Below are 26,453 nucleotides of genomic sequence, written 5' to 3'. Positions count from 1 at the left end.
CCGAGCCTCTACGCGGCGACTCAGCTGATCCCATAGGTTTTCTATGGGATGCAGGTCTGGAGAAAGTGCAGGCCACTCCATTTGAGGTACCCCAGTCTCCAGCAGCCATTCCCTAATGATACGACGTCGATGATCTGGAGCATTGTCATTCATGAAGATGAAATTAGGCCTGTGTTGTTCATGCAGGGGCACAATGACTGGATTAATGATGTTATTCAGGTAGTATGGGCTTGTCACTGTACCAGGAAATTTATTGGTTGTTTCATGGATCAAACACCTATAGGCTGTTCATAAGCTGATCAAAAGTTTAAGACCACAGCCTTTAAAAGCCCAAAAGCTTTTTTGCCTTTGCCATCAGGAGGTCATGACAGTGGGGATACCTGACAGAAAATGACACTGAATCCACATTTTTGCCAAGATTTGGGCTTTTAAAGGCTGTGGTCTTAAACTTTTGATCAGCTGATGAACAGCCTATTTCAGTTTAATGGTTGTTTGCAGTAAATTGCTTACTCAGTTTTTCTTTTTTTTTTGTCTCACTCCCATTTCTTCTTTTTGCATTTTGAAGCTCTACTTAGAACCTTCTTAAGATCCAACAGTGCAAAATATAAATTCTTGCAATTTTTCAACTGGTCTTAAAATTTTGATCAGGAGTGTATATGTATATACACACACACACATGCAATCAAAACATGCATGTGGTGTAATACAAATCAGACTATAAGTCAGAAAGTGTTTATCTTATTGCCATGAAACTTGCAGGATATGTCCACATAATTGAAATATAGATATAAAATATAAAAACTATTAAACTATAGAGTAGCTTCTGACTGGTAATTAAAACAATAAAATAAGACTGGTGTAAACGCCCAAGTTTAAAACAGCGATACAGTCTTTCCTCTAAAACCCAATCTCCCTACTTCTTTCCTGTACAGTCTGTATCAGGGCTGTAAATTAACACCTGCCACCACGCCAAATGTGGGTGAAAATTCATTTTGGCGGGTATTAAAAAAAAAAAAACTAGCCAGCTTGGACGGTTAGGGATAAATGAGGCAGTCGTGTCAAAGCCACTCTCCTTACGGCTCTGTTCTCGGTCACTACATTTCCCATGAACAGCGTGCCATGACATTTCATATGTTCACTGGTTGCGTGTTTACTTTACGCAGCGGTCTCCCACGTGCCTGACAAACCAGCACTGAGGACAGAGAAAACTAGTCGAGCGGATTGAGAGAGAGCGATATACAAACACAAGATGTGGCGATGGTTGGGACAGGATGGTGAGAAGAGAAAGGATAGTCCTACCAAAGAAGTAGGGGAGGAGGAGGATTTTGGACCTAGCGAAATGAAAAAAATGAAGTTTAACTGTAAATGGCTAATGGGTCATTAGTGGCTAAAGCTTTAGGGGCCCTATCTTGCGCCAAAGTCCCTAAGCCCGTTATTTAGGGATTTAGCATTGCGCAAGAGGCATTCCCCCGCAAAAGTTGCTATCTTGTGCACCTCCCGTTATCCGTAAAACACCTGCGCTACCCGCTATATTATGCATAGGCGTGTTTTGGGCGTTACGCCAGTTAAACCAATCAGTGTGCCAGGTGCCATTGCCTTTAAGGGCAGGCTGTGCCGTCCTAAATCCTAAATCCTAAACCCGTGATGGAGAGAGGCAGGTAGATTTTCTCAGGGGTTCAACTAAGGCTAAAGCAAGTTGGCTTTATATACACTACTCACAAAAAGTTAGGGATATTCGGCTTTTGGGTGAAATTTCAGGATGAACCTAAAATGCATTATAACCTTTACAGGTGAACCTAATGTGACCTTCTGTAAACTTTTGAATGCACATGTCCAACTGTTCAATGTTTCAATACAAGTTGCTGTTCTCTAACAAGGAGTTTAACAGCAAAATTCACATCAGGTGTTTGATGCTCCAGCTCATCGAGGTCGTATCATTAGGGAATGGCTGCTGGAGACTGGGGTACCTCAAATGGAGTGGCCTGCACTTTCTCAGACCTGAATCCCATAGAAAACCTATGGGATCAGCTGAGTCGCCGCGTAGAGGCTCGGAGCTCTGTACCCCAGAACCTCAATGTCCTGAGCGCCGCCCTTCAAGAAGAGTGGGATGCCATGCCTCAGCAGACAATAAGTCGACTTGTGAACAGCATGAGACGTCGCTGTCAAGCTGTAATTGATGCTCAAGGGCACATGACAAGTTATTGACACTGACATTTTTTGTTGTGGTATATCCACCACTGTTGTTGGCTTTTGTTTCAAGAAATTGTTTGAGATGAGGAAATCACCAGTGTATGCTTCTACTTAAATGCCCTACTTTCATGATATAATATCACCGTAGCGTGAACTTTTTACATTTTCCATAAATTTCACCCGAAAGCCAAATATCCCTAACTTTTTGTGAGTAGTGTATATACATATTATATATTATATCATAGGCGAGTTAATTCGGGAGGTGGAACCACATGTGTCCAAGTGGACGTGTCACAAGGTTGTACTGATTGAGTAAAGATTGAGCACCTCCAGGCGCAAATGAGTCGGCATAACGAATAGCGGGTAGCGGGTGGCGCAAGATACTGTTTAGGGATAGCGGAAGTTCCTAAATCCGCAATTTGCGGGTAGCGGGTAGTGGCAGCGGATAGCGGGTGGCACAAGATAGGGCCCTAGGTCTCCTGAAACAGATGAAGAACTTAGAACTTAAAAGACTTTATTGTGACTGTACAGTGTACAAAGAAATTATGTTTGGTACATTCTTGGCAAACAAGCTCAATTTTACTTCTACTTTTACTGATATCAATCAGTAAAAGTAGAAGTAAAATAGACAAATAACACAATAAAAGAATGAGTATAAATATATATATATATAAAATAGCAGCTGTATTAGGTAGATTTAACAGTGCAGTGCAAGGATGTAAAAGTGACTCAGTCAGTACTTGGGGGCTGGGGTGTGTGTGTGTGTGTGCAGCGGGGGTGATGGAGGCCACAGCTCTGGGGAAAAAGCTGTTCCTCAGTCTGCTAGTCCTTGATTTTAGGGCCCTGTACCTCCATCCTGAGGGCGGGGGGAAAACAATCTGTGACCCGGGTGGGTAGGGTCTGTGGCGATGCTGCTGGCTCTCCTCTGGAGGCGGCCAGCATACATGGAGTCCAGGTCTGGGAGAGGACTTCCCACAATCCTCTGGGCTGTTTTCACCACCCGGTGTCCTGTGCCATGCAGCTGGTGTACCACACAGTCACCCCAAGACAGAGAATGCTTTCAATGGTGCTTCTGTATTAGTTTACCATTAGCCTGGCAGGGAGTCCGGCCTCCCTGCACTTCCTCAGGAAGAAGAGCCTTTGTTGAGCCTTTTTGTCCAGGTGAGAGGTGTTCATAGCCCAGGTGAGGTCAGCTGTAATGTGGATTCCTCAGGAACTTGATGTTGTCCACACACTCCACTACGTCCCCACATATGGATAATGGAGCATGTGCTCTCCGTCTGGTTGTCCTGTAGTCCACAATGACCTCTTTTGTCTTTGCGGTGTTCAGGACCAGGTTATTGTCCGAGCACCACTGGGCCAGGTGATGGATCTCCTCTGTGTAGTGAGTCTCATTATTGTCCGATATGAGACCCACTACGGTGGTGTCATCGGCGAATTTAACAAAGGTGTTGGAGGTGTGGATGGGGGTGCAGTCGTATGTGAAGATGGTGAAGAGAGCCGGGCTGAGCGCACAGCCCTGCGGCGCGTCTGTGTTCAGGACGAGTTTGGATGATGTATGGTCTCCTATTCTCACCACTTGTGGCCTGTTGGTGAAAAAGTCGCCAATCCATGAAGACAGCAGGGTGGGCAGACCTAGGTTGCAGAGCTTGAGTACCAGTTTATGGGGGATGAGTGTGTTAAAGGCAGAACTGAAGTCGATGAATAGCATCCTAACGTATGTGTTAGGATGCTCCAGATTGGTCATGGCTGTGTGGAGTGCTATGGAGACTGCATCCTCTGTGGATCGGTTCCCCCTGTAGGCAAACTGGTGGCTGTCCAGATCAGGGGGAATACTGTCCTTGATGTGTTTCAGGATTAGCCTCGCAAAGCATTTCATAACAATGGGGGTCAGTGCGACTGGGCGGTAATCACTGAGGCAAGTGACAGCTGACTTCTTTCACACGGGTACAATGGTGGATGATTTGAGGCAGGTGGGGACTGTAGCTAGCTGCAGGGAGAGGTTAAAGAGGTCCAGAAATACTCCTGCTAGCTCGTCTGCACATGACTTTAATGTCCGGCCTGACACCTTGTCAGGCACCTCAGTCTTGGTGATGTTGATCTTCCTCATTGTGGATTTCACCTGGTGATACAGTAGGATGAGAGTCTGCTGCTGCTGCTCCCCTGGCTGGGGGGGCTGGACCATGACTCTGCTGCCTTGTGTGTCAAAGCGTACAAAAAAACTGGTTTAAGGTGTCGGAGAGTGTTCTGTCATGGTTGATCTGCAGGTTGCTGCACTTGTAGTCCGTCATGGTCTTAATGCCTCTCCACATGTTTCAGGGGTTGTTATCAAAGTGTCCCTTGATGTGCTGCCTGTACCTATGCTTTGCCTCCCTTATGCCCTTCCTCAAGTCCCTCCGGGCCCCGCTATAAGCCAGCATGTCACCTGACCTATAGGCAGCATCTCTGGCTTTGAGCAGCATGTGCACTGTACTGTCAAGCCATGGTGTCTGATTTTCAAACACTTTGATGGTTTTGGTAGATAAGACAGAAGATGTATAGTCCTCTAGATCTGCGCCCTCCTTGACCACTTCCCATTCAGTGTGGTCAAAGCAGTTCTGAAGCATTGAAGTGGCTTCTTCACTCTGTCACTCACTCAGTCCACTCCCGGGGCCGTCCTGGTGTCAGTCCTTCGGCGAAGCTGTCCCACAGTTCAACAATCTTGTGCGTGGTGTGACTCCGTCGGGGCAATCCCACAGTCCAACAGTCCATCTGGGGTGTTATTCTGGTTGCTCATGGTGTTCACCCTCCTTGCCTGGAGCAGGAGCTGCTGAGTACAGAACAACAAACTATCACCGGCAGGCTCATCTATTAACAGGAGCCGCACTTCTACATAAACACACGATTAGCAAGTGATTCACATTCACTTTTGTTATCGTGAATCTGGGCCAGTCCTCTGCCTCAGGCCACTCACCAACTTGTCCTGGTCTGGCCACACGCTTTCAGGTTGCACACAGGAACGCTTGCTGGCGGAGCAATGCATCTGCCGTCAGGAGTGAACTGCCTCAGTCTTTCTCCCATGGTGTCTATGTCCGACTGCCATGTGTCCGGGAGAACCTACAAGCTGTTCAGGTTAGTCAGCCTTGGGGCCCGCCCAGGTAAGCCCCACACCTGTCTTAAGCTGGAGCAGGCTGACTATGGGCCAATAGCTTGAAAGCAATTAGAGCAGAGGGGGGATGTAGTGGAGGAAAGGTGCTGTGTGCAATTGTCCATAGCACATATCATGCCATCCACTTAAAATCTGCGTTTGAGTATGAGGAAGATGTGCAGGAGAGATAGTGAGAGACAGATCGTGAAATTGAAAGACATAAAGAGTGAGAGTCAGTCAGAATAGGTATAAAAAATGGTGTGACAAACACTGAATATGGAGGAGAAGCAAGAAAAAGCTGAGAGGACAGCTTTTTACAGTGTGACAGCATAAGGAAGAGAAAAAGGCATAAGAAGTAAGCTAGAGTAAAAAGTTATTATGTGCGCATGTGTGTTTGTTCTGGACAGGAGGATTGTCACTGGGCTTGTGTAAAGCTCCTGTTTGTTCTTTCTACAATGAGAGAGAAAGGATTAGGGTTGGAAAATGCGGCCTCTTGGAGTTCACCCCAGGTATTTACTGACACTCCGCTCTCTGTGTGGGTGTAACAGCTTTAGGGCCCTATCTTGCGCCAGACTCCCTAAACCCGCTATTTGCGGATTTAGGATTTAGGAAGAGGCGTTCCCCCGTAAAAGTTGCTATCTTGCACACCTCCCGCTATCCGCAAAACACCTCCGCTACCCGCTATATTATGCATAGGCGTGTTTTGGGCGTTACGCCAGTTAAACCAATCAGTGTGCCAGGTGCCATTGCCTTTAAGGGCAGGATGCGCTATCCTAAATCCTAAACCCGCGATGGAGAGAGGGAGGTAGATTTTCTCAGGGCTTCTACTGAGGCTAAAGCAAGTTGGCTTTATATACATATTATATATTATATTATAGGCGAGTTAATTCGGGAGGTGGAGCCACATGTGTCCAAGTGGACGTGTCACAAGGTTGTACTGATTGAGTAAAATCCCCGGGCCACACCACACACACACACAAGAGGCAGAGGTGGAACTATGTGTAAACTAAATTATTGACAAGGTAGATTGGGCAAATAAAATATTAAAAATAAAAATATAGCACAGCTGCTGGCTTATGATAAAACAATAAAACGTGCTGGCGTAAGTGTCCAATTAAAACAGTCTTTCCTCTAAACAGTCTATATGAGTAATATACTCAGTCCATTCCGGCGGCGTCCCGGTATCAGTCCGACCGTGTGCGTGGCGAGGCTCCGTCGGGGCGCGCATTGAAGCCGCCTGGGCGCGCTCTCGTAACAGCCCAAACTTTAGGGATAGCGGATAGCGGGTGGTCAGGACCACCCGCTATCCGCTTTCCCTAAAGTGTGTGCGCAAGATAGCAACTTTAGGTATAGCGCATGAAACACGCGCACGGACGCACCTCCAGGCGCAAATGATGCAGTCGGCATAACGGATAGCGGGTAGCGGGTGGCGCAAGATACCGTTTAGGGATAGCGGAAGTTCCTAAATGCGCAATTTGCGGGTAGCGGGTAGTGGCAGCGGATAGCGGGTGGCACAAGATAGGGCCCTTAGTCTAAACCATTAGTGGAGGGACAGTCTGCTAAAATCATTCATTTTGACTGCATACTAATCTGTTGTAATTCCGATCCAAATCCAGACATTATGCTGAGTACATACTCTGCTTCTGTTTATGGATGTTTTTTTTTTTTTGCTCTGTTCCTTCAGTGGTACTTAGTGACTGTTGCTGCATCATGCATAATTTTGCTGCACTGTCTTAATGCACCTAATGAAACACCATTGAAGCCTGATATATCCAAGTATAATCAACGCACAGGCCAACTGTGTATTTTATTTACAGTCAATACTATTGTCCTACATAGGAAAATAATGTTCTTTACATCTGCTATCTGGGACACAGAATGACATCACCCTCCAGTGTCTTCCTTGAAGATCTTAAGGCTTCATTAAAGCCTCAAATGAGACTTCTTATCTCAGTGACTGTATTTACATGGTCTTTAGTATTGCGGTTTTGATTGGGTTTTTTAAGTATCCCGTTTTTGTGTTTGTGCATGTAAACACCATATCCCGAATTCAGAAACTGGGTAATGCCCTTATCCCAGTTTCAAGAAACCCAGTTTTGCCACCTGGAGTACTCCAATAGAAGCCGGGATACTGGAGCATGTATACACCTTATCCCAGTTTCTGACAACTTGGCTGACCACCGTGTGCGCAGGCGCCAGAGTGACGCACCAGATAAACAAGCAACATGGCGTCAACGAGAGATTCCCATTTTTGGAGAGACTGAATTTTTCCTGAAAATAACGAAAGAACTCAACATAACTACTGGCGCTTTTCCACTAGCACCTACTCGGCTCTACTCGGCTCTACGCAGCTCGCCACGGTTTCGGTCGTACCAGATAGAGTCAAGCTGAGTAGGTACAGTGGAAAAGTGCCATACGTGTTTAGATGGCAGAAGACACAGAAATGATGACCTATTCAAGCCTGTTGCGGACAAGCTACGTGACGCTGGTTTTCCACCTCACATAGTTGAACATGTTAGGTCGTGGTGGAAAATACTGAAGCACTACTGAGTATTTACTAACGCTAAGCCTGCTAGAAGCCATAGAGGTCTCATGTTTGTCTTACTTCTAAATATAATAAATATATCACACTTCCCGCTCAATCTGTTGTAAACAAAAGACGTAACACACGCCTGCGCAGATAGGATGCAGTGATCAGAAAACAGGTTGCTGGTATTTATCATGTATACAGGCATACAGGTATGTATGCATTAGGAGTAGTACTGAATATCATATCTAAAAGGTTTGTCCTTTAGTCTGTCCATATAAACTGAATCCTTACTCATTACTAAATTGGAGAATAGAATAGAATAGAATAGAATAGAATGTCTTTATTGTCATTGCAACGAGCACAATGAAATTGAAAACACACAAGAACATTTTAAAAAGAAAACACACAAGAACCCACAAGAATAAATAAAAAAATATTGTGAAAATATTGCACATTGTATTATATTGCACTTTGTGTTCACAGTCCAACAGTATTTAGTGTGGTTATGGCTCTTGCATAAAAACTGTTTCTCAGTCTGTTTGTTCTTGCCTTTAAGGCCCTGAAGCGTCTGCTAGAGGGCAGCAGTTCAAACAGCACATTTCCAGGGTGGGTTGGGTCCCTGAGTATATGCTGTGCCTTCAAACTTTATGATGCTGTTGGTGGGGTGTGTGGAGGTGCAGTCATGTGTGTAGAGGGTGTAAAGTAGGGGGCTTAACACACAGCCCTGAGGGGAGCCGGTGCTGAGGTTGATGGCTGAGGAGACATGGGGGCAGACTCTCACCCGCTCTGTCAAAAAGTCTTTGGTCCAGCGGCATACAGAGTCAGATATTCCCACATCACACAGTTTTGACACCAGTCTGTTCGGTAGGATTGTGTTGAACGCAGAGCTGAAGTCCACAAAGAGCAGCAGTTCGTAGGTCCCCTGATGCTCCAGGTGGGACATAACAGCGTGGAGGACTGTGGTTATGGCATCCTGTGTGGACCTGTTGGCCCTATATGCGAACTGAAGAGGGTCAAAACCAGGATGTAAGATGGAGGTGATGTGGGACCGGACCAGTTTCTCAAAGCATTTAGTGACAATGGGTGCGAGTGCCACTGGACGGTAGTCATTTAAAGTGCTGATGGTGTTTTTCTTGGGGAGTGGGACAATGAGCACGTTTACATGCAGACCTTATTCCTGTATTAACCGGAATATTCGCAATATTCCGGTTGCGCACGTGTCATGTAAACACGCACCGAACCCGATTAAGGTCATATTCCGGTTGGAGAGAATTCCGAATAAGCCCCCTGGAATATTCCTGTTCCAACTGGAATATTGGGGCTTGTAAACACCTTAGTCGGAAAACTCCCCGAACCGGAATATTCAGTCACGACCGCGCATGCTCGACTCACAAGGCGTCTGTGGCGTCTTTGTTGCTATGGTTACCTGCAAGCGGGGAAAACGGCAGGGCGAACAGCAGCAAGAGCCAGGAGACTGCAGTCCACCTTCAGCTAATGAAAGACTTAAATATCACAGAGGATATCGATTGGAGAAAACATAGAAATAGCGACAGAAGAAGAAGAAAAAGTAGAAGAAGACGAGGAAGAAGACTTCTTCGTCTGTATTTCCGGCAGACCAGACGCCTATACGCGTGCTGCTGCCCCCCGCGGCTGAGTGTCGCATTACGTAAGAGAGTGGAATACGCCGAAACACGGGGGCATGCCAAGTAACATGTAAACGGAATATTCCAGTTGCCGCGGCGCAGTTACCTTAGCCGGAATATTGAGCCGAACCGGAATATGGTGTGCATGTAAACGTACTCAGTGATGGAGGACTTTAGGCAGGGAGGGATGGTGGCCTGACTCAGGGACTGATTGAAGATTTTAGTGAAGACCCCCGCCAGCTGAGCTGCACAGCCCTTAAGCTGTCTATGATGCACACTGCGAAATTTTGGCGAACACACAGGCACTTACAGCAATTCCCCACTCAACTCCCAGGGATTTAACACCACTTTCACACATACAGATGTTTCCTATTGTTTTGTTTCTCTGGTTGAGAAGTTTGGGGGTGATCCGGTCATAACATTACTGTAGAAAATAAAGCCACTAAGAATAATAACTAAATAAAAAACTCCCTTTTTAGCTAGTTTACCAAGCCCCTTCAGATATCCATTATTGTCCCCCCATGAAGATCAGGGGAAGCCAGTCCTGTGGATTGGACTCTATGCATTGTTCCCACACTATTTCTGAGCCTCTGATGGCTTGTTTTGGACCAAAGCGAATGATGGATTTTGGCACTGGCTGACAGAATTCTGAATATAAATCTAATTGGCCCATCACACCACCACCAGAGGACAAAAAGTCTCCCAGCTTCAAACACACAAAAAAAATCCAGTTATACCTAGGGGGACATGCATTAGTCATCAATCATTGTCACTGTTTTCTCGTTCATTATATATTTAACAATTTATCAGAATGTTACCATCTCTCCGTTATCATGTAAAAACACCCAGAGCAAAACAATAGTATACACAATTCCATGTCACTTCATTTTTTCCCCTCTCATCTCCAATCTCCTCCTTTTCTCTTCATTCAGTATTTAAGTAGTAGGGTACTGCTTGTCATGTTAATTGTGACTTCACAGCAGTGTCTGTGAAGATTTTCCCACCACTGGAAACATCTTCCCCTCATTCCAGCAGTACTTTGTTATCTGTTTGTTGGGTCTCAGATATGATAGATATTCAAGGTTTGTGTTTTAACAAGGCTTAAATGCCATGAAAGATTTTCTTCCCTACAATATATAAATATTCACCGTCTCAGCAATGTGATTTGATTCCCTTCATAGGCTTGAAGCAGAAGTAATGGGTTCTTTGACTGTGTGTTAGCAACTAAGTTTATACACAGTGAACCTTCACAGTAGCATACTGTATGAGGCAGTGTAGCCATTAGTGTGAACAGACTAGATTAGCTTTGCCATCTCATACATGCTAGGGACCATACTAGGGATTTGGAATGTTTAGCTTTAAATTTTTGGTTTTTCCTACAATTTTCAAACATTTTACATTGCAACAAGCCATTTTGTAAATATTGCAATGGTATTAAATGTTTCATAACATATAAACAAAATTCTGTGATTTTTAAATATGAATTTTTGGTTGGAACACCCACCTTGTAATGTTCTGCTTCTGTGGCTAACAAAGTCATTGCCATTCATAAACCACAGAATTGATAATTCACTGCGTAAAGCAAACATTTTCCCTGGGACTATTTTCTGGCAAAGGAAACGTTTCTCTGCGCCCAATTTCAAGTCATCAAAACACAACAGTGCTGCTGCTTTTAGGAAAACTAATGTGGACAACGTTATTACGGTGATGGAATACTTGTGTGAAGAAAGTTTGAAGTCTCTGAAAGTTAATTTTCATATCAAAGTGAAATGAATGCAAACCAGCGGCTGGATAAAAGTTAGGAAAATAGAACTGCTTGCTTTTGGAAGAGATTAGCAGACATGTGAAGTATATAAATTCTGAAGATATTACTGATATGGCCCTTTAAAATCATTTGCTCCACCCATACAGCATGTTGCATAGCACAGATTCTAAATAGCATGAACTCCTTCACCATGGGTTCAGAATGTACTACTAATAATAATAATATAATTTGAATTGAATGAAAACATATGGTATGAACCGGATGAACCGGATCCATCCATCAAGCTAAAAGATAACAAACTCTTTCTTGGTCTTTCTCTTTTTTTCAGTCCATTACTGATATGCATTAATAAAGATTTTTTTAACGTCCTTGGCATCTTTGCCATTTGCTGGTCTTAGCGGGGCAAATCGATTACTCTCATGGTATTAGCGAAGGTCTGGAGAAGGTTCATAAGGGACCGTGTATGCAAAATGACTCCAGTCACTGCTGCCAGCTGTCCTCTTTTATTCATTGTGAAAGAAAGGAGATGATGAGAAAGAGAGAGAGAGCTGATGTCGAGCATGTAGGTGATTATTATTATTAACTGCCTGAGTGCTGTTGTCAAACATCCTCCTCACTCACATGTCAACTTATGATTTCATTAGTTCATCTGCAAACCTCTTGATAATGCTGTCTGCTCTCACATCAGCCTTTAATTCAAGAGAGGGTTGTAATATCATGAATTGATGTTGTTGTTCTTATCTGGCTGCTGCATTCATAGTATTCTGATTACTCATTTCCCACAAGTGTGGTGCACTACTAAAAGCATTCCTCATTGACAGTGTCTGTTGATAGCAAATGCCTGTTAATTTACTGCAGTAGCCTGTTCTTTACCTAACTAGATGACCCTGTGATGATACACTGGAAGTGATTTGCTGGTTAAGTGGAGAGTGTTCTGAGTATGACTACTGTGTGAGAGATGAATAATGTTGTATTTTTACATTTTAATATTGTTTTTGTACTCAACCTTCCACTGGTTTTCTAATCTGACCTCACTAGACTTTGAGGCATAGCACAAACAACCCACATAGCAAAATTGGTCTGGCCCAATTCTGGCCCACATAATGCACTTACACTCGGCCGACATACCGCAAAGAATGACGGCCCTTTGGTGGCCCAGATCTCATTTGCCAGAGCTGGCCCATACATTGGCCAGCACAAAGCCAGCTGCGGACACACTGCTGGTCCTGTTCTGGCCCCGAACAGTTTCTGCACTGGCACCAGATGTCAGCCTCAAGTATACCTTAATCAAGCCATGTAATAACCACACATGCCCTATTTGGCCCAGATTAAAAATGACTCAACGGTGGTACAATTATACAAATGACTTTATTTTGATATGGAACATTTTCTAAATAACAAGCAATTCATATTAAATGAGAATTCAATATGAATTGAACATTGAATATTGAACATTCAACATATGAATGAACACTGACTGCCTATGGCATCACTCCATGTACAAGGTAAACAGAATTTCAACATACAGGGTAGCAACACGATGTAACTTTGACCGCTAACCCTGGCTTCCAGACTTAAGGATGCACATTCATACTTGCATAAAACAACAATTTTAGTAAAACCGGGTCATATTTTACAGAGAAAATGTCCTTTGGTTTTCCCTCTGATGTCGTGCGACTGTTCTGACTCTGTGGTTCACGGAGGTTCCTACAAGCTGCATGTCCGCTTCCTGCCAACTGAAGCAGCAGCTACAGCATCGGGACGACCGCGGGTCGGTTGCTGGTGACAGAACCCACAGAATACTGTTACAACACATAACAGCTTGCAGGGACATATGTGCACTGTGTGTTAAGTCACAAAGTTATTCCTTAATCAACAGTATTCAGAAACTGTACAAGTGGATATAATAAGACCGTAAACATACCTCCTCTTTTCTCTCTTTTGCTCAAAGTAGCGCGCTCCAAAGTAAATATTCAGTTCTGTGCGTGGGATTTACAACAGGAAGTAGCTACAGCCAATGAGAGCACAGGAAACGGAGTCACATGTTGTGAGTTGGCCAATGAGAGCGAAGGACACAGCCTGACACGTTCAGTGGCGACCGAGCGGTGGTTTTATTGGTTGGCTGTCAGGGAAACATCACGACCAATCAGCGGACAGTCTTTCAGGAATCAGGCAGTGAACATTTTCTTTTAATATAAATCATATATTTAATATAATGATATTTCTCAACACAAAAACACGAAGTTGTCCTTGATAACTCAACAATAAGGTTAAGGCCATCAGTTTTAATTATTAGGCTACTCATTCGATTCTGAGAAATAAAGTTTTTTTTTTTTTTGTCAGTTTTGAAGCTCATTGTGTTGTGGATGTGTTTATCATTTTAAATTCACTTATTACTGTAAACTCTGAAAGACTCAACTGATTTAGGAGTGTATATGTATTTTGGGGTGGTGATGTGTGAGACAAGGTAGAAAAACATTTGAAAGGTAAGACTTTCTCTGGGCCACATAAACCCAACCACAGTCGGCCCACATGTGGCATGCCGTCACATAAACAGTGCCATCAATTCCAGACCTGGCCCACATCCGGTTAACATACCACTTGCCATGCCAGCAGTAGCCCAGCAGTGCCGTCTTAATGCCGAATCCGGGCCAGACCCATCTGCTATGTGGGAATACACATACATGTATGCACACACAGGCTCATGGCAGGGCTGTCTCACTGTGTGTCCCCAGGGCAGAGTCGGAGTGTAACCCCTGGGTGGCGCTGACCTCAGCAGTGCTGACCCACTGCAAGTGTTCAGAGGACAAATTTGACCTAGGCCAGCAGGTCGTCACCATGGTCCGATCCCTATATAACACCAAACACAAGCTCCCTGCACAGGTAAAAATTTAGCACAACTTTTTTTTGTGTCTGTGTACAAGTGCATTTATTTGGATACTAATTAATAATTCTGTTTGATAATTATCTTTGGTATGAACCGCCAACATCAGCAACCTCAGAAATCATGTAAACTTCTTTTCATTCTGATAGCCTGAAAATGAGATCAGATTAAAACTTTTTTGTCCATACATGTATAAATTTGTTTTGGGCCTCTGACACGATAAGGTGAACCTTGATTTCTTCCCACTGAAGCACCCACTAAAGCACATGGACTGAGGTTCTTTTTCTTCTGTGTTCTGTGGTAAACAGAATCTCATCTTTAAAAAGTAATATTGTCTATTAGCATTAATTGATCAAGAGTAAAAAGTAGTGAATACATGCTTCAGGTGTCAGTGATGTTGTAAATTGACAGCTTACAATGTCATACATAGAACTAAAAATTAATCGTTTGTATCAAAGTGAAATGCTGCTAGAGCCCATTTTCTACACTACTGCTATCTCCATTATTATCAAAAATATGGGACTTAGGTGTTCATATTCAGTGTAACCTCACTGCAGAGCCAGCCTTTTGTCCCTGTAAGTAATACAGAAGCCTAAAGCTATAAAGCATGTAACCCACAGCAACACGTTAGTATTAACTCAGTGCTTTTTGCAATGTACTATAGGCCCTAGCTGCTCTTTGATATCTGACGGCCCCAAATGCTATTCATGCCCTACTGAGCGCCAAGAAAGTAGTAAGCCTAATGCCATTCTGTATGTCTAGCGCCGGCTGACTGTGATATTAGTTTAGCACTAATGCTATTCAATGTGAATAGGCTAGTGTCTGCCTGGCTGTCTAATATTAGAGTGGGAGAGGGTGTGGGGGGAGGTTGAGAAGGAGGCATTTTACTCATTTCTGAACAGCTTTAATTTGAATCTGCTGGAATGAAACCACTAGAGCATGGGGGAGTCAGATTCCATTGTGATATCCATATATTACTGGATAGGACTGCAACATTTTGTGCATGTGCTGGTGTGTGTCTGTGCGTGCACAGACCTTAAAGGCAAAATGTGCCTGTGTGTCTGTACAGTATGTGCACATCGATTAACCTTCACTTAGTATATCTCCCCCTCTCCCCTTTTCTTCTCCCTTACTTCTTCCCCCTTTGTCTCTCTATCAATGTTCCACACTTTTCTTCATCCCACCTTTCCTTTCATCTCACCACCTCCTCCATCCACATGCTCCTCTGTCTCCTTCCATCTCCAGTGCATCAGACACATAGCCATGTTGCTCCAACATCAGCCAAGCCTGCAACAGCCTGCACTCAAACTGATGGCTGAGAGTAGAGACAAGCAAGTGCTCCAGCTCACCCTGGATCAGATCAACACCATGGACGTGGTAGGTGTCACTGTAATGTTCTGGTCTGTACATTTAAATCCTATATGTACAACACACATTTCCATCTAACTATAGTTCAAGTTATGGGCGCCCAGTGGCTCACCACATGACTGTGTACCATGTACTAAGGCTGAGTCCTAATTGCAACATCCTAGGTTTGAATCTGACCTCAGGGTCAGGGAGGGGGGCATCAGTGCCGCAGTCTATGTCTATGTCACAGAGGGGAGAGAGTTCAGTTTCCTGACAGCTTGGTGGATGAAGCTGTTCAGAAGTCTGGTGGAGCGAGCCTGGAGACTCTGGTACCTTTTCCCTGATGGTAGTAGGCAGAATAGGTGGTGTGAGGGGTGGCTGGGGTCACCCACAATGCTGAGTGCTTTGCGGGTGAGGCGGGTATTGTAAATGTCCAGGAGGGAGGGGAGTGAGACACCAATGATCTTTCCAGCTGTGTTCACTATTCGCTACAGAGTCTTGCGGTTGTAATCCGCGCAGCTCCCTCCCCACACGGTGATGCAGCTGGACAGGATGGTTTCGATGGTGCCCCGGTAGAAAGAGCACATGATGGGTGGGGGGGCTCTTGCTTTTTTAAGCCTGTGGAGGAAGAATAGGCGCTGAAACTGAACCTGCTCCGAACAGGGCAGGTATGAAAGCCCCCTAAACCTCTGGTGCTATAGAACATGAAAGCTTTCCATCAAGTGCTGCACCAGTTTACCGATTGTTGTGGTGCATAGATCAGCCTTCCTCCAAATTGGGTAGTTGCTGTAGCTGTAGCTGTTACTGCGATATGACATTTATCAAATATTTGTTCAAGTATGTGTGCATCAATTGCTTAACATTTCTCTCCTAGTGGGACAGTGCTTACGGTGGTCTGACCAATGATTTTGGAAGTCCACCTGAATGTCAGAGCTTGAATATTGCTTATATACACCCCTGATCAAAATTTTAAGACCAGTTGAGAAATTGCAAGAATTTACATTTTGCACTGTTGGATCTTAAGAAGGTTCTAAGTAGAGCTTCAAAATGCAAAAAGAAGAAATGGGTGTGAGACAAAAAAAAAAAAATTGAGTAAGCAATTTATTGCAAACAACCATTAAACTGAAATAGGCTGTTCATCAGCTGATCAAAAGCTTAAGACCACAGCCTTTAAAAGCCCAAATCTAAGCAAAAATGTGGATTCAGTGTCATTTTCTGTCAGGTATCCACACTGTCATGACCTCCTGATGGCAAAGGCAAAAAAGCTTTCTCTCCTTGAACACGGTCGGATTGTTGAGCTGCATAAGCAAGGCCTCTCGCAGCGGGCCATTGGATCCTCCGGCCCTGAGCCGGAGGATCCAACGATCCTCGGCCCAAATGAAGCTTGTCACTGGTGCCAACTCCAGTCCCATAACCATCAGACGGCATCTGCAAGAGAAGGGTTTTAAGAACAAAAAACATCTTCAAAGGCCTCGTCTCCTTCAACGGCACAAAATTGCCCGTTTGGAGTTTGCATGAGAGCACCAAACATGGGACATTGAAAGGTGGAAGAAAGTTTTATTCTCTGATGAGAAAAAATGTAACCTTGACAGTCCTGATGGCTTCCAATGTTACTGGCATGACAAGGAGATCCCACCTGAGATGTTTTCTACACGGCACAGTGGAGGGGGCACCATCATGATCTGGGGGGCTTTTTCCTTCAATGGAACAATGGAGCTTCAGGTTGTGCAGAGGCGTCAAATGGTAGCTAGCTATGTGGAGATGTTGCAGGGGGTATCGTCACCGTCTTGCTATGACAAGTAGAGCCGAGTAGGTGCTAGTGGAAAAGCGGCAATAGTGATGCAGTACCGTTCACTTCTGGAACAGCCAATCGTTGTGACGTGACAGCTGCAATGCTGTCCGTGGTGTTCTAAAAATCCAGAGGTGTGTGACTCTGTACCAAGAACATTTGAACACCCTCAGTCTAGTCACACGTGCTGCAATTCCATAATATCATTGCTGATGCCATATAGACCACACAGACTGCAAGAAGCATGAATTAACTTTTACACAAGAATTGGGTGTTCTAAAAGAATCTCAGCATCAAAATCACCTGTTAATTGTCCACTAGCTAAACTAATTGTTTTCAAATTTTGGAAACCATCTACCAGATTCAGTAAGCAACAACAATATGGTACATCTCTCAGACACTAAAGGCCTCTCTGCTGTTCCAGATCAGATCAGGCCTCTCATGCTCCATAGATGCCCTCTTTTGTCACTGGATCAGATAAGAGAAAGCCATACTATTAAGTGACAGAGCTCCCATTTAATGAATTTTAAAAGCTCCTATCTTTACACCTGACTGACATGCTTTTTTTCTTCCTTATAGAAAGGAGAGTGGGACTGAGGAGTGGCAGGAATAGAGGTGTGAGGGTGAGAGGAAAAGGAGACAGATGTGAGATTTGTCAGTGGGAAGTGAATGTGAGAAATGTAGCAGGTAAACCAAGTGGAGCAGGAATGGATGTAGAGAGAGCTCATGGGAAGGAAAAGAAAAAGACAAAGGCAATTTGAGAGAGGGAACAATACAGGGTTAAAAGAGAATGTGACCAAACGATGGTAAGATAGATGCAAGAAATATTGGTAAGACAGAAAAGATAAATTAAGGAGACAGAGATAGAGTATATGAATGGAGCAAAGGGGGTAGTGTGTCACACTGCTTTGAGAAATAATCTAGCTCTTGTCACCTGACAGCTGAATGAACAGGGCCATGTTCAGAGCAGCACAGACCAGTGTTTCTCTAAAGATAACATCAGTGCAGACAGAGAGAAATTGTTCTTACATCTAACACTGATAATGTGTGGGTTTGCCTCTCACAGTGGAGGTCTATGCACGTGGCTGTGAGCATTTGTTTGTCTGTTTCTCTGTGTTTGTGTTTGAGCATTCTGTTGTTCTGTGTATTTTTGTGGGTGGGCAAGTGTGTGTTTTTGAGCTGAAGCAGGCCTAATATTTTGACCTCCACCCAGTCAAAGCCCGTGCCTGAACCTGACCACCATCAGCCTCAGTAAAATCCAACATTTGTGTTGTCGAAAATTATCTCTAGACTATTCAATTGTAGTCTGTGTAGCGCTTACCCCCTTCAGATTAAAATGGAATTATGGAATGATGACAGAACAGAAGATATGAAAATGACATATTTGCATAGATGTTATGATTAAATCTATAATCAACAGATGCTATGGTGAGTGTGTTAATACTCTCAAAAGGAAGACTTCTGTTGCTTTTGATGACCTGTGACCTTTGCTCCAGCACCACACTTAAGATCGTTTTATCATTTGAAGATATGTGTCTGATAGTCAAAATGATGTTCCAAAAGACAGAAAAATGTGTCATTCGACAGTCTTACTTGGCAAAATATTAATTGTTTTACATTTTCATTGGTTGGATTGACCAAGAGTTCTGTTTTTGCCATTAAAATAACAACTTTGCAAGTGTTTTTTTCTTAGGTCAAAGGGAATAATAATGGTGGTATCAAGATTTGTTGGCTTTAAATTAATGAATCGGTTTGAAGAGAGACTGTGCAGGTGAGGAAGTATCCTTATGACTAGTCACAGAGGGATTTCAAAGACAACAAAATTGTGGCAGCACTTTTTCTCCTCTGACTCCTTCTCCACCGTAAAAGCAATTTTAAAATTTCACCTTCCTCTGCGAAATAAAACATATAGTAGCCAGCACCCAGCTTTTTCTAAACCAAGATGCATCCAGCTGGTTACCATGGAGATGATAGCTTGTGCCACAGACATCCTCTGATGCTTTGTGTGAGCATAAGAGACTAAGACAGACTCAGACATTAATCACGAGACACCTTTTGACTCATGCCTGCTACCTAAAACATAAAACAGCCTTTAGGCCAAAATGTCAAATTTGATATCTCGAAATCTGTTGGGCTGATTATCATGGAATGTGGAAAACACATTCATGCTGCACAGATGATGATCCCTGTCAACTTTAATGACCCTATGACCTTTCATCTAGCACCATCCTAATGCCAAAATGTACAAATCCCATTCTCAAACTGCTGCATTCGCCCAACACGCACCAAGCCAGTAGGACACCAGTGACAGCTCAGATCTACAAATGGCTTAGATTTCGTGAGTGGATAAGAACTTTATCATGTGGTTGTAGTGCAACCAGTCTAAGCCAAGATCTTATTAGTCTGTAGAGCCAGCTAAATATTGATTCAATGTTTCTACTGAATTCACTTTCCTCTGCATTGGGTTTTAGATTTGCGCTTATGTCACACTTCAGTTCATTCCACCATGTCAGACAAATTTTATTTATCACAGGAAAGCAAGTGCAAGGTCCCCTAAATGTCAATCCACCTACAGTGCCATTTTACATTCCACATTAACTGGCTCACACAGGCCTGAGGTAGACTTTGCCCAGAACACACCATTTTGTATATTGATTCTCAGAGGCACAGGACTCTTGATTGAGTGCATACAAATAATACTCCACTCTCCTAAGTGATTTGCTGGCCTTATCTCCAGTTGCTGCCCTAACAGTGTGTGTTTCTTAGCACTCTGCTCTGTGTCTGATGCCACAGATTACTGTGCATATTGTGGTATTATAGGAAACTGCTTGACACAAGAAGTAAATTAGAAAAGGTAATATGGTTTGGCTGAAGTATAAGATATTTGTTTGCCTGAAATATTCTGGGGTGTGATTTGGTTAGTAGATATAATGGGATTAGTTGAAAAAGAAGACAGTGGAGCGGGAGTGGAACATGATTTTAGAGGACTGATTTGAATGTTTGACCCATTTGCTATAATTTACCCATATTTTTCCTTAGCAACAAACCATTTTGAAAATCATGTCGAGTTATTAAAATTTTCACAACATATAATAAAATTCCTTCATTTTTCTTTTTTTTTTTGTGAAATTATCTATTGGGTTCTCTCAATAAAGACAGACAGGATTTTTAAACATATATATCAGATCCAGTGAGATCCTACAAGACAATACAAAAGGTATAGGTGTTTAAAATCAGCAAAAAGTATACATAACCAAAGGTTATGTGTACTTTATGCACTTTTTGGCTGCTGTCATGGCTAACAAAAAGAAATGAGCCAATCTCAATGAGGTGAATTTTAATTTGCTGAGATCCCCAAGAAGGGCTATGGATGGAGATGAAGTTCTATATGGAGAATCTCTTTGAGAATACTTTATATTTCTGACCACCAGTTTGCTAGATCTTGCATCGAGGCCAAAGTGGAGGTGCATGCTCCATGAAATGGTTAATTTTTTAGGTGTGTAGTAGATCCTGTGGATGTAGTTGAAATTAATAAGCTTATACCTTGTATTAATATATCCTCTGAGCATCTCCCAAAAGTTGTGACCAGTATTCATCAGTTATTTGAATACCCAAATCTTTTTCCCACCTTTCTTTAACTGTGACTGTGGTAGCTTTAGTGTGCTAATAAAAGATTATAAGTTTAGTATGTATCCCTTGTGTTAATAATTCCAAATGAGATAATGAAGGTTTATTTAGGGAGCTACCTTGGGATGAGCTAAAAAAAAAAAAAGAAGTCTTATCTGTAAATATCTATAAAAGTGTGAATTCTTAAGTTTCCTTCAACTGTTGAGGAGACATCAATAGGTCATTATCATAAAGATTATTGATTTTATTTATACCTTTTTGCGCCCAGAGTTTGAATCCTTGGTCTCTTATTGCAAATGCAGTGAAGGTATTGGATGTTATTGGAGTGAGTGAGGGGTGAGGTACTGACTGAAACAAATACATAAGCCTCGGAAGCACATTCATTTTGATGAGATTTGTTCTTCCTATCAGAGAAATGGGAAATGTGTTCCACCTAGATAAATCATTTTATCGATTTTTTTTCCATGAAATGTATATAATTAAAGGCCCTATGGCCTGAAAAATGCAATATTCGTTGTTTTTGCGTGATAGGGAAGGTCTTGGGGCCACATAAATACTGTCCCATGCATTTCACCTATGATAAATGGAGAAGTGCACACAGCCCTTTTTCTGAAACTGTCCCTGTAAAACGAGCGGATTGCACTTCCTTGAATTTCTAACGTCAGTGACTCCGCCCACAGAGCCTGCGTCCCCAGGCAACCAGCTACCAAGCTAGCGAACTTAGCCACTTAGCCTCAACTCCCCGGCCAGCAAGCTACCAAGCTAGCGACCTTAGCCAGTACCCCTCCGCTCCCTGGGCAACAAGTTCACAACATATTTACAACATATTTAACAAGAAGAACTTTCTGAAACATCTTGTAATAAACGGATTTCAGGTGGTGTCAGTTTCTCCTGCTGTCTGTGGTTCGGGATCATACAGTCGTATAACATCACGCTCAGGGTCCCGGTTTCACGGGTCCCACAGGGTTTTAGTCCAAATTTGCTCGTCTGTTGGGCTCATTTCAGCGACGACTGTTTTATCAACTTCACACAATACAATGCCGGCTTTGTCTGTGGCTCAGGATCGGAGTTGGGCTCAAATATGTACGGTTGTATAACATCACGCTTGGCGGTAACCATGACAATCTTACATAAGATGATAACTCGCTTTCGAAAAGTTTTCAAATAGTATCTAAAACTGTATCTCGTTGGCTGTGTTTTTCTCTCGCTCAATATGGCGGTACGCTATTGTTTATGTCCCAGAATGCATTGCGCAGTGATGTCGGTTGATTGGCCCGACCATATGTCACTCAGAAAACAGTCAGCCAATCAGTGGAGAGGGGCTGATTCTCTCTTCTGATTGGCTAAACGAACCGTGCTGCCAGAGCTCCGGGATAAAGGCAAGAAAGAGGAGCTGTAAAACTATATTTAGCAGACCACAGGTCCTCAAAACCACAAATACATCATGCTAGAGATATCAGCAGTTAAAATAAAACCCTGGAAAAGTGTACACCATGGGGCCTGATAAGGTTCTGCTTCTCACACCAACAAAGGCGTCACCATTCATAAACCACAGAACTGATACTTGGCTGTGGAAAGCAAATGTTTCTGTGGGGACCATTGTCCGATGGAGAAAATGATCTACCCAATTTCAAGTCATCAAAACACAACAGTGCTGCTGCTTCTAGGAATACTAATGTGGACAACTTTATTACTATGAGTTTCTGAAAGTTAATTTTCACATCCTAGTGGAATGAATGGAAACCAAAGTCTGGATTAAGGTAGAGAAAATTATATTAAGAGTTCTTAAATACAACTGCTTTGGGATAAGATTAGCGGAAATGTTAAGTATTTGCTACATATTAGGCTGAACATGTAAAATCACTGGTATGGTCCTTTAAGAACGATGGGGGAGATGAAGAACAGATACAGGCAAACAAATAAAGTAAAACAGGCTGTATAGTAAAACAGAATGTAGGCTTTTATTTCATTTTGGAGAAACAGAAACTTTTGCAGCACTTAAGATTGTCAGATCAAAGTGGCACCTCCAGTTGCTCCTCTCTTTGTCCTCAGCTCACCTCTTTCTAACCACTCTTTCCTCCACCTGTCGTCCTCTCTCCTCTCACTGTTCTGTTCACCCCCTTTCTTCACCCCCTCCTTAACTTTCTAATCCCTCCTCTACTACTCTTCCATCACCTCCTTCTATCTCTCACTCTTCCTCTAATTCCCTCCCTCCCCTCTGCTACTCCTCCTCCTTGCTCCTACCTGTCTGACCCCCACCTATCAACTCCACCCATCCTCCTAGTGAAGATGTATGGGCCCAGAAGGAGCAGAGGTGAGTGGTAGTGAAGGGAGCTGGGGGGTTAACACCAGCCTGACTAACAGGAGGCAGAGATAAGAGCTGCCCAGCTAATATAGATGAGCTGTCAGCACACGGCACAGTATATATACAGATATTGCTACAACGTTGCATGCACACACACACACATGCGCGCGCACGCGCACGCGCACACGCACACACACACACACCGACAAACACACACAAACACACAGTCATGTACACAAACTGCTGTACACAAATTTACATGCATGCTAAAGGTTGCTGCAGTGAAATGCATATTGTCTGATTTTTCCTCTGTCTTTGACTCATTTCTTTGTCTCTCTTCCTCTTTTCACTTTCAGTTATCTTTCTTTCATGATTCATCTATTTCCTCCTTACCCTGGTACTTTCTACTTTTGTTATGCACTTTTCCATGTGCCATACATGTAACCATGTATATTATCTGCGCATGTGCATGTGTGTGTACATGCACATGCACAAACCCCTTCATACCCCAAAAGATCACACACACCTGGTTCATTTCCCCCATCAAGAGGCTTCTCATATCTGGTGTGTGTGTGTGTGTGTGTGAATGTGTGATTGAAAAAATGTGTGTGCAGTCGCTTGTTGGCATGTTTTACATGTAGTGCTGGACCTGTTAATCTGGCTGTGTTTGTTTGCAAGTCTGTTTCGATCCCCATTTTGCTGTGTTTGTGTGTGCGTTTGTTCCTGTGCACCACAGCCTACTTTTATTTTTATTTTTTGGTTTCACAGCCTCCTCTTCTGTCACTTTCAATCATGTCGCTCTGCATGCAAGGAGTATTCGGGTCTTTGGGTGAGTGAGTGTGTGTGTATACGTGTGCACGCGTGTGTGCACGCATGCATCAGTACATACTTGTCAACAAAACCTAAGGACAGTAAGGATGGAGGGATGAGAAGTGAGGCAATAGAGAGGAGTAGATGAGAGAGAAAGACAGAGAACATGGGTGTATGTTGTCTGGCATTCCAAAGGAGCTTTATGATTTAAAAAGAAGGGTTGGCCATGCATTATGTATTAGGTACGGCACACATATGGTAATTCCAATTAAACTTTCAGCCAGGTTTAGCTCAGAGAGCTTAAGAGAGAGAAATTGTGGAGAAATTGGGGGGGGGAGGGGGGGGGGTTGACAATCCCAATCAGGTGACATATTTAGTGGACACTGCAAACAAACAACAAAGTCTCTTTGCAGTTGTGCAGGGGAGAGAGAGCAAGAAATAAAAAAATAACAAAGAGACAGGGTGTATATCATGTTGCCATAGTTTGATATATCTGTTCTCTTGTCATGCTGAGTGTTTGTTCATTCACTCAATACTCATGACAGACACACACAGACACACACACAGGATGCATCTTGTTGTTGCTTGACTGAAGAGAGAGACAGACAAGGTGTTGTCTGAACTTTGAAGAGGCCTTGGAGGGGCCAGTGAAGGGTCAACCTTCCTTGTCCTGGTCAGGATTCTGCAGCAGCATTTTGGACCAGCTCAGGATTTTGGCACCAGCAGCAGTGACCTGATGATAGATGATAAAAGCAGCATTGGTAGTGTTATTTAATTTAATTCATTAATTCATTTATTTTTTCTCAAAAGATGCTTATGTCAAATGCTGCACTCATGTCAAGTAGGTATAGAGGTAGCATCAGTGAGCAGTTTCAGTAGAATGAAAACACCTGAAGCCTGACCAAAACTCTTCAAACAGGTTGTTGGAAGACATATGGTCTAGAAACTGAGCAGCTACCATTTTTCAAGTATTTTTGAGAAAAATATAGAGATTAGCCTGCAATTATTTAAGGCTTAGAGGTCAAGGGTGGGTCTTTCAGTGGAGGCCTGATCATGGCCATTTTAAAAGCAGAGGGTAAATAAGATTTAAGTAACAAATTTAGAAGCTTGAGCATTGTTGGGCTAAGAACCAAGAAAATCTCTATGTAAAGTTTATCAGGTAAGGGGTCAAGTAGGCAAGAAGCTGGTTAAGCTGAGTGCACAAATTTGGAAATTGGGTTGAAGGGTGCACATGCTGATTAAGCCCTGGAGCAGTGACGGAGAATGTGCGGGCAAAATGATTTGATAGGCTATTTTGAATGTCACCACAGATTTAGTCTATTTTTTGTGTGGAAAAATTCAACAAAGTCATTTGCTGTAAAAAAAAAAAAAAAAAAGTGATTCTGGGTTGGTTCAGATATGATGTCAAAAAGGAACCTAGAGTTATTTTTGTTAAAGTTAATGATTTTTGAGTTGTAAGTTGGTTTGGATTTGGAAAAGGTGCAATAATAATCTACAATGTGCTGCCCTGTTGACTGCAACACAGTTTAGGGTATAATTTATACTGTTTCTCAAGTCATTCAGAGGCCCTTGCTGATCAATGAAAGAGGTGAGGGTAGTAGGAAGACAGTATGGTGGAAGTGGTGGAAACATTAATGAAACAGTATCTATGAACAGCGATAGAGACAACTGGCGGGAACGGTAGTGTTACCTGAGGAGTGTTACCTTACACAACATATCTATACAGTTCTCCAGCACATTTGATGCACATCATGGCTCTACTCAATTCAAATTTCACCATATAGCGAAAAAAAAACATTGTTGTGCTGAATTCACATATTTAATTTTTTTTAGCACTGGTCAAACAGCAGTACATAAAAAGTGACAGAGCCGTCTGCACTGCAACGACAAGGAAAAAGTTTTCTGGCCTGCTCTGATATCAATATTCTCTTCCATCCCTCTGTCGTGGCCCACTCACATCTATTTTCAGTTTTGGCTGTCAATCCATCTGACTCTAAGACTCAAATCTTTTGTGTCTCTGACACCGTCAAACAGTAATACTCAGGTATTCAGGGAGGTGTGTCTGCCTGTGTGTGTGGAGTAGCAGGCCTATGCTCATATGATGCATCGGGGGTGCAGGTAACATAATACAATTGTGCATGGATTTATGGGTAGGTGGATGCATCTCTGTCTTTGTGTTTATGTGCATAAATAGTAGTCTCTGAACTCAATCCTTGGCTGTGGTGCTCAATCCTTGTCTTCTAAATCAATATACATCTCCTGAACACACAGGAAGTGATAACGGATGTGTGTGATTTGACTCTCTAAACTGCCTGCCTCTACAGTACACTGCAGATTTGATATGTGAGGTGTCTTCAGCACTGCTATGCACATTTCAACTTGCAGCTGGCAATATTCAATGTATTTCTGTTATAGAGACATAAAAAATATTCCAAA

The 26,453-nt window shown here is 43.1% G+C and overlaps 1 protein-coding gene across 1 annotated transcript in view; it reads left to right on the top strand.

The window, feature by feature from the left end:
* nbas (NBAS subunit of NRZ tethering complex) overlaps positions 1 to 26,453 on the top strand; it is a 409,584-nt gene that overhangs the window by 372,842 nt on the left and 10,289 nt on the right. Inside the window, 2 exon segments of the mRNA XM_030047740.1 lie at positions 13,991 to 14,138; positions 15,385 to 15,516. Coding sequence (XP_029903600.1) covers positions 13,991 to 14,138; positions 15,385 to 15,516 — 280 coding nt within the window.

The sequence above is a fragment of the Myripristis murdjan genome, chromosome 24 (assembly GCF_902150065.1).
Source record: "Myripristis murdjan chromosome 24, fMyrMur1.1, whole genome shotgun sequence".
Lineage (NCBI taxonomy): Eukaryota > Metazoa > Chordata > Actinopteri > Holocentriformes > Holocentridae > Myripristis > Myripristis murdjan.
This window is presented reverse-complemented; position numbering and strand designations above follow the sequence as displayed.